Source organism: Argiope bruennichi, chromosome 7, assembly GCF_947563725.1.
Source record: "Argiope bruennichi chromosome 7, qqArgBrue1.1, whole genome shotgun sequence".
Lineage (NCBI taxonomy): Eukaryota > Metazoa > Arthropoda > Arachnida > Araneae > Araneidae > Argiope > Argiope bruennichi.
The window spans coordinates 1949208-1958935 of NC_079157.1; the positions used below are offsets into that span (position 1 = coordinate 1949208).

The 9728-nt window shown below is 34.5% G+C and overlaps 1 protein-coding gene across 1 annotated transcript in view; it reads left to right on the forward strand.

The window, feature by feature from the left end:
• Positions 1-9416, forward strand: part of LOC129976626 (peptidyl-alpha-hydroxyglycine alpha-amidating lyase 2-like) — a 29023-nt gene extending 19607 nt beyond the window's left edge. The window contains exons 6-8 of the mRNA XM_056090278.1: positions 3763-3945; positions 4847-4971; positions 8462-9416. Of these exons, the coding sequence (XP_055946253.1) occupies positions 3763-3945; positions 4847-4971; positions 8462-8575 (422 nt within the window). The 3' untranslated portion in view covers positions 8576-9416. The remainder of the gene's footprint in view (positions 1-3762; positions 3946-4846; positions 4972-8461) is intronic.
• The last annotated feature ends 312 nt before the right edge of the window (positions 9417-9728 follow it).

Genomic DNA, 9728 nt, shown 5'->3' on the forward strand with positions numbered 1-9728 from the left:
GCTAAATCTTTTTTAAGTTTTCAATTTATGATTTTTTTTCTGGGTGGTTTCTTGCCTCTAATGAATATTTATTGCAATCCTCTATGTAGCTGGCACTGAGTGTTTTCACTATTTCTTCTGTCATCTGACTTCAAAATGCTCATTAACTAATTTCGAGATACCTCTATGAACTAGTCAGAAATAATGCCATCAGTAAAAAAAATCAAGATACTTTAGAGATTAAGGATTATCTAAATTTGCCAGAAACAAAGATATTCTTTATGGAAATATTCCAAAATAATATACTTAATATACAGGGTGTTCATTAATTATTGTCGGGGTTTCCGTACCTCATAACTTTCGAATAAAAAATATTACGCAAAAACCGATTACGTATTCGTAAATTACAACTCAAAGAATTTTATTAATGATATTAAAGTGTAAAGCTTGCACAATTTGCACTTTGTAGGCATTCAGCTGAAGACGATTATGTATTCGTAAACTACAACTCAAAGAATTTTACGTGGCAGCAATGCGATCTTAGCGCATTTGCAGTCTGGGTAATTATGACGTCATAAATAAAAATGGCGACCGTGCAAGAAAAAGCAATGTGTGTATTGTGGTTTTTCGAAACTAAATCAGTCATAACTACTCAACGTCGCTTCAGGACCACGTACAAGAAAGATCCTCCTTCGGATAATTCTATCAGACGCTGGTTAACACAATTTCAGGAAACTGGTAGCGTTCTACTTCGAAAGGGAGCGGGAAGACCGAACACTTCGCAGGAAAATGTTGATCGCATCCAAGAAACGTTTACTCGCAGTCCACGAAAATCAACGAGACAAGCAGCTGTGCAGTTACATATGCCGCATACAACGATAGGGAACATTCTCCATAATCGCATTCATCTGAATGCCTACAAAGTGCAAATTGTGCAAGATTTACACTTGAATGATAAACCGCGTCGTTTTGAGTTCGCTGAACAAATTTTGACTCGAATTGAGGATGATGAAAATTACCTTCGGAAATGGTTCTTCAGTGACGAATCCATTTTTCATGTGTCAGAAAAAGTGAATAAACATAACTGTAGAATATGGGCTCGGAGAACCCGCACGATTATGGAGAATTGGAAAGAGATAGCCGAAAGGTGAATGTTTGTTGCGCTTTATCACATACTGAAGTTATTGAACCTTTCTTCTTTGCTGAAACAACAATAAACTCCGTGACATACCTTGACATGCTGGAGATGTATGCGGTTCCTCAGATGCAGCAACATCAACCAGATGTGATATTTCAACAGGATGGTGTACCCCCACATTGGGGCATGATTGTACGTGACTTTTTAGACGAGAACTTTCCCGACAGATGGTGTGGAAGAGGTGGACCAATCCCATGGCCTCCGAGATCACCAGATATAACACCGCTGGACTTCTTTCTATGGGGGTTTGTCAAGAACATTGTGCACAAGACCCCTGTACCCTCCCTTGATGAACTGAAACGTATAATTGTTACTACGATCCAAAATTTTACCCCACAAATGCTGGAGAACACTTGGAGGGAAATCGAATTTCGTCTCGCTATGTTACGAGCCACGAAGGGCAGCCATGTGTAAATTAATTCATCTTTTTAATATCATTAATAAAATTCTTTGAGTTGTAATTTACGAATACATAATCGCCTTCAGCTGAATGCCTACAAAGTGCAAATTGTGCAAGCTTTACACTTTAATATCATTAATAAAATTCTTTGAGTTGTAATTTACGAATACGTAATATTTTTTATTCGAAAGTTATGAGGTACGGAAACCCCGACAATAATTAATGAACACCCTGTATGATAAAAAAATTTGGAATAAGAAAAAAAAATGGTAATTTTTAAATAACCTAAATAAAAGTAACGAAAAAAGCATGTTTATAGTATTGTTCCATTTTCAGCTGTTAATGCCTACTAAAACTTCTTCATTTTCAGTTACCGAAGACATAAAACGAAACGGGTTTTAGAAAATAAAAGAGCCGATTTTCAGATAGCCATTAAAAAAATTGTGTTTTTGGTCAAAAATGGAGTTTTAAGGTTGATGGATACCTTAAAGTACTAAATCATGCTTAAACTAAAGTTTTATACCAAACTGCCGAGCATTTTCCAGGTGATCAGTATGTAAATACCTAAGATTAACCATTCGTTTCAATTATTAATCCAATCTACAAATGTAATTAAGCTTCACATTTCCTGGATTTATGGTAGATAATTTCTCTTTTGTTTTGTTTCTGTCCTTCTGAATTAGATGAAAAGAAGAAATAGATGTAGTGAAAATATTGTCAGATCTTTCAGTTAACTCTTCAGAATATGAAAAATTAACTTTACTGAAAAATTGTTCCGATTATAAAGTATAAGAGATGGCACATAAAATCTCAAGTTACGGACACATAATTTGTAGGCGATTAATGCATTTAGAATATTAATAAAAAAATGTAAAAGAAGTATATTTTCGAATGATTAATTGGAGGTGATATTTTTTTAATTTATTGCTTTCTTACTTCTGAGGAATTAATGCAATAAAGTTTATATATTTTTAGGTAGATAAAGGTCAAATGATGAGGATAAAGAACTGAATGACACTAAGGGTGGAAAAGAAGAACCCCTTTTCAAACAACTCGACATTCTAAAATTCTTAATGCTTATGCTATCCATTCTCCAACCTCCGTAACGAAACTGAATTAAATTTAACGTTTATTCTCCGACTGATTAGAGTTTCCAAAGAAGATCATTCCACAAAGCTATTATAAGACCAGTGTTGATACATGGCTCCCAGATTTGGAGGAGGGGGGGGGGCAATTCCGCTCAAAATATTAAAAAGGTTGCAAGTTTTCCAAAATAAACATCTGATGAAGATTGTTAATGAGTCCTGGTACGTCAGAAGGGAAACATTTCATGATGACCTCCAAGCTAAACCTATTTCGAAATTTATTAAAAGATCATCCATTAAGTTCTTCGAAAAATGACCCCAGATTCGTAACGAGTTGCTTCAAATGCCAGCATGTGATCCGGTTGTGTCCAGCTCCAGGAAAAGACCTACGGCTGCAATCGACAACTCTTACATTCATTTTCCGTCTGTAAAATGGCTGAGAATTTACTAACTCTGTCATCAATCTAGTGGATTAAAATCTCTCAAAATTATTCGCGTTTTGTCCTTAGATAACTACGATGAGCTACAAGCGAGAAACTTCTGGATTTTTTAGAAAATAGCTTATAACATCAAAATAGTTAAATTAGTTTCCATAGTAAAAGGCACGTGCAACATAATTCCAGTTCTATTCCCCCCCTCTAAATAATCAAAATATTATTTTATATTAATAATTATATCCTAAAAATATTAATCTAACAAATCTACCAAATTTCATGATTGTAGAGCATTATGCGCTCATCTAAACTAGTTTCCATTCATTTTAATCTTTCCCTAAACATACAAATTAAAGTATCTATTCCAAATTAGGATGTGGAGGTGCTCGTGACCACTTTGTCACATCGCGGAACTCTGCAACATCTCGACGTTGCCGTCGTGAATTTCTGAATAAGTGCTGGCTAAACCAGGCGCTCTTAACGACAAATGAAACGAAGCACTTTAATAATATTTATTTTCACATAAAAGAAAAATCTAAAATCGTCTGTGTGTGTGTTTGTAATTAATAATGCCATTAAAATCTTATGATTAGTAGATGGAAATTTCTCTCTACATTGCAATTTGATTTACTTTGCTTCCTAAAATGTGACATTTTTCTTTTCCAGATGGCATGTTGGTGCCGCACAGCTTGACGCTGGTGCCCGAGCACCACGCCGTGTGCGTGGCTGACAGGGAGAATGGAAGGGTCCTTTGCTACTCGACGGGGATGGACGAATCGGAGTCGGGGAAACTACTTGCAACTATCGAGAACCAGGGTCTCGGGAGAGTCTTCGCCATCGACACCAGGGGTGAGTCTCTTTCTGTTTTTAACCTAAATACCAACCAAACGAAAGGATATATTTTTCTCAAAATGAACTTGACATCCGAGAAAAGATTGTTCCCTACAGTAGCAGTTGCCGACATCTATCTTTGCATATACCATTATCAGTCATCTTTTCCTCTTAGAACTAATTCACTGTTTAATCTATTGAACTCAACTGACGCCACAATCATCTGACAAAAGTAACCACGCAAGTTCCATAACATCTAACGGCACCCTGTCTTAAGTTTTGCTGTGATGTCGCGTTCTGCAAAATGCTCAGTATATTCCAAAATAGACCATTTAATATTCTTAAACGTACATGAAACAATTCTTCAACCTACTGAAATATCTAGGTTTGCGCGGAACAAACCTTTTGTTAATGAAAAAGTTAATGTTTAATTAATTGTTACAAAATACATCAATGCATTCCTGCTTATCTTCAATCAGTCTTATTTTTGAGGGAAAAAATTTAATTAAAAGTCTTATACAAGAAAGTAAAAATCTATGTAATCTCAGCATTCGAATGAATTCTAATGCATCCATTAACAAATGCATTTTTAGCAACTGATTTTTCAATGCAAGAGATTATTTTGTATAAAACCTTATAATACAAAAAAATCTTTCTATCGTCTACAGCTTTACTTTTAATTAAAATAAGAAAGTCTGTCACAGCAAAAATTTTTAAAATCTTGTATTTTCATATTAAATTACATTCGAATTTGGGGTCAGTAACACTCGCATTGAATGTCATTATGTTCGTTGTTCATTCATACTGAACGTAGGAATGTTTGCCAAATTAAAATTAACAACTCTATTTTCAAAGGAGGTTGAATTTTCGCTTTTAAGAAATATTCTTTGTAACATGACTAAAACACAAACACTTTCAGGTAAGCAGCTGTTCTTGGTGAACGGACCAGATTTGTGGCAAAATAGCCAATCGGTCTCCTCTGACCATGGACTTGTACTGGATATTGAATCAGGATTACCCATGACTCTCTGGGGCCCTGATAAGGTAAGTAGACGACTCAAACATTCCTGTATTTCTGACTGAACGCATGGTATGTAAGCGTATCGAAAAATTTTCGAATGACCTCTGTTTATTAATAATCGAAAGGTGAGTAACATCTCCTTCGAATAAGTCGCCGTTCACAGCAATGCATATAAAACATGCCTCGAATTCGTTTTGTGATAACAGATCTATGATTCTATTGTGGATCTAGATAACTGTGTGAAAACGGCAAACTTTCATTGGCATTTTACTCTTTGAGAAAGGGTAGGAAAGAGGTCTACACCAGTAGAGTTGGGATTTATTTATAATAAAATTTGAGGTTGATGACCTACGAGTCATTAGGCGCATTTCCATCGTGGAGAGTATTTGCTGAAATTCGAATTTCTTTCTCTTTTTGTACTAGAAAATCCCATCCCTTTTTGAATGCTCCCGTCGCAACACTGCGTATGAATGAATACTCATTGCCGTGAGTTTACCTATATGTTCAGTGTCCCTATCGGTTCCGGATTAAATTCTGTAAGAGGATAAAGCTAATGTGCAGATTTTGAGATCCGGTTTCCCGCCACCAGCTTCCGAAAGTAGAGCATTTTTATATTATTTAATTTTGTATAAACGTTTTTTATATAACAGTAATTATGACAGATTAAGATTATTGAACAACTTCAAAAGAGAGTAGATATTGGTTCCTTCTTTGTAAAAGCATTTTTAATTTAAAAGTAATTTTAAATAAAATGCAAAAAAAAAAAAAAAACCTGCAAAATTTTTATAAATATAATTTTCAAAATCTTATCCAAAGTAGTGATGAATTGACGAACAGCAAGATATAGAATGACTTAGTTTGTGTTTATATCACCTAGTAGCACAAGTATATTGTACAATCTTGTATAATATTAAACAATATTCGCAATAGTACATAATATTGTTGAATATTGAATAATATTATATAATATCGTACAATATTGTATGACATTGTGGAAAATTCTATGCTACCTCAGCTATTCAAAATAATCCATCTTGTAAATACTTTTAAAGCTCCACAATGCTAGATATAAAAAAAAACTCACTCATTAAAGTCACTGCCGCCATTTTGTTGCTTATTAGATAATATCCATGTATTTTGCCTTCGCATCGTAATTTTCTGGATCCTCAACGGGAGATCTCGTGCACTAGAAAGAAATGCATTTGGTTTCTCTTTGCTATAATGACTGCCTGAGACACTTTTTATTTATATCCTGTTGTTAGTCCAACAAAAAAAGTCCGTGGTTAATTTGTAACTCTCGTCATCTTCTTCAAGTTCTTCACTGTTTTTTATTTGGCCCTTTCATGCATTTATTACTTATTTTGTGTGATTTTCCTGATCAACATGATCTATAAACCATTTCATATCATATCGTAAGGCGTAGCCCTACATACAATATCTTAACAATCTCATCTTTCAAAGATAAGATACTTGAAAAAGATAAGCTCAAGGTACAACAAAACATTTAATATAACAAAGGCAAGAAGCTCGGGATGTAACAAAATTGTTACCAAGAAACTGAAATTTGTTTCATCAAAAAGAAAATCCTGATACTAATGACATGATCTGAAACTCCCAAGGAAAATACAGTATGCATGTGGTGAATTCCTGGTGAAGTAATTCCTACATGTGGGGAGATCAATTTGAATATCCACAAGAAAATGAGATAGAATGCTGCAAACCCGAATATAAGAAAAAGAAAGAAAAAAATGAGATAGGATATTGCAATACCTGAATATCCCTTGTTCATGGTTAAAAAAGGAAAATTCGGACATAAAAGAGGAAAATTTGAATACAATATTTGATTTAAAAAATTACCGATTTTGAATTATATTAATTTACAATGATCTAGCGTTTAAAGTAGAATAACTTTTCATGAACATAATATTAAAAAAGTGATTTGAAAATGTCTAATTAACTAGTATACGATCATATATTTTTTAAAAATAAAAACGTCTTTAACTTTCCATCAGGATGACCATATTGCCTCGAAGGTAAAATCGTCTTGCCCAAAAAGATGACATTTTTGCATTCCCTTTTCAATGTATCAAAGTAATACCGATAGTATAAAAATAAACATTTATCCAACTATGTACAGTACATTAAAAGATCATTCTAATAATATATACAAAAAAAAAAAAAACAGCTTACCTCAAAAATTAAATTCATCAAAATAGCCAAATGTAAATAAATTATTAAAATGGCCAAAATGAATTTATTAAAATACCCATCGTCAACGTCCTCCGGTCTCCCTTATGCCAGAGATGTTGTCAATCAACCGACTGTCAAAAAATAGGATCACATTGGTCTGTAAACAACACGGAAACATTCAAAAATTATTTTTAAAATTTAAATGAAATTCGATTTTAATTTAAAAACGTTTGAATACACGAGTGTTGTAAATTAAATGAAAGCACAAAGTTAAATTATTTATAAATTAATGCAAAAATATCAAAGTAATCATATTACTATAATCTACTTTAAACAAATAATTTGAGATTACTTTCCTGGACACGATGACATCTTCGAGGAGAGAATAGACTTAAAGGGAATTTGAATGATTTCCCATCATACGGGGAAATTTGCGAGGCAAGTTAGGGCAGATACAATCGGCGCTGAATAGTACAGACCCCTCTTAACTGTAACACTTCTTCAACCAATTATTTGAATACTTGATTGGCTGGAAATTAAACAATGCGCATGACTGCTGGGGTTTGGACAAAATTTATTTCAGGGTCTAAGGGTTGTGTTTGTTTACACATGATAAAAGATAAAAATAGATAAATATGATTGCAAATAGTAGTATTCGAGACACAAGCATAGATGCGGTGGAGTATCATTAACAGAAAAAAGAAGCATGTGGAAACGAGTGTCCAAAAAGAAAACCAGACAGTCTTTAAAAAGTCTCTAGAGAGGCTGAAAAGCTGCACACACACCCACCCTTGATAAAGAAAACATATCTCTAAAGCGGCGGTCCAACGACCTGCCACCTCACGGATTTGGTCATAAATCTGACATCCAACCCACTGGGGGACCACACTCCCCCGTCGCCCGTGGTACGCCTGTAGCTTCCCGCAAAATGTCGGTAGATGGATAAACATCAAAGAGCCGGAAAATTTGTTTGGGCTATGGGGGGGGGGAAGAGAGTCAAAGAAACTGAGGGTTTTGAGCGGTCGAAAGGGGAACGCGTGCCGTCTGAAGATTTCTCTGGTCGTGGGTCCGCTGCCACAGCCGGGGGTGGCACCACGAAGGAACGGTGACAGTTTTATGACCACATCTGTGAAGATCATCCGGTCGTTGGACCGCGGCTTAACACAGTGATTCCACTTGGTACATTAACTTACCGAGAATACAGATAGCTATGGCTACAGGCATCATCCTGTGCTATTATTTGTTTGTTCTAATTTGTGAGCTTTTTGATACACACGAATAGAGAAGATGTATAAACTAAACTACCGCTGTTTCTCCCCTCAGGGATTTCGGCTGCCCCACGACCTGGCCGTGTCACCGGATGGCAAATATGTCTACGTCTCGGAGATTGATCTGTCTGCTCAAAAGAGAGTGTACAAGTTTAACATCTGGGATTGAGACTGGACCTGCTCACGACACCGAGAAGACAGAGACTTCCGAAATGAACCGATATACTGCTTATACTTCTTTCTGATGAATCACTTTTAAAATTCTGTCATTTTTTTTAGAGTGAGGGGCATAAAAGTCAACTAGAGACACAATTTAACACTATCCAAAATACAACTTTACCATGGATTTTAATTACCTCAAAATATCGGATAATGCTATAATTTATTTATGCCCCAGTATTGCAGAAAATTTATTTGATATACGTTGTCATATTGTTGGGATTTTCTGAAGCGATGCACTTTATAAAATATTCATTTGTCACTGAAATTGCGTTATTGGGGCTCAGTCCGTCTGAAATGTTCTTCTTAACTGCAGAAAAATTCTTAAACAGGTTAAATTAATAGAAGTCATTACCTCTGTATTATAAAATACAGGACGAACTGAGAGATCCTTACATGCTTATGCAATGGAGGCCATTCATTTGACGTCATGAGGAACCTAAATGCTGCAGCGTAGTTGGGTGGGGAAGACAGAGGAAGTGCCTTGGGCGCCATTACCAGGGTCACAAAAACCATTTATTTTATTTAAAAAAAAAATTTAATTTTGATTCCATAATTTTTTTTTAAAAATGAAGATACTCCCAATGAAGTGAAAAAGGCCATATCAAATAGTGCCCTTTTTACAATCTGGAAGCTAGGATTCTCAAATAACAAATAGTTTTATTTTCAAGATATCTGCAGAGGGAAACCTCACCTGTGAAAAAAAAAAGTTCGAAGTAGTTCTTTTAAGAGATTTAAACTTCTGTGGGTATATATATATATATATATATATATATATATATATATATATATATATATATATATATATATATATATATATATATATATATATATATATATATATATATGTATAGAGAGAGAGAGAGAGAGAGAGAGACGTAATCATTTAATCATTTTTATTATTATTAAACGTTAAAAATCCCAAAATTAATCCTTTGCCGATTTCGATTAATACTTTAATCGCATGAATATAAAGTGCTGAAGATAACATCCCAAGTTGAAACTTCTTCCAGAACCAAAAAACATATATGTTATGAAAACGATTTCGGCTTAAGATCGCGAAGATATTAATGTCTTTGCTTCCAACACATCATGCCTGCTTA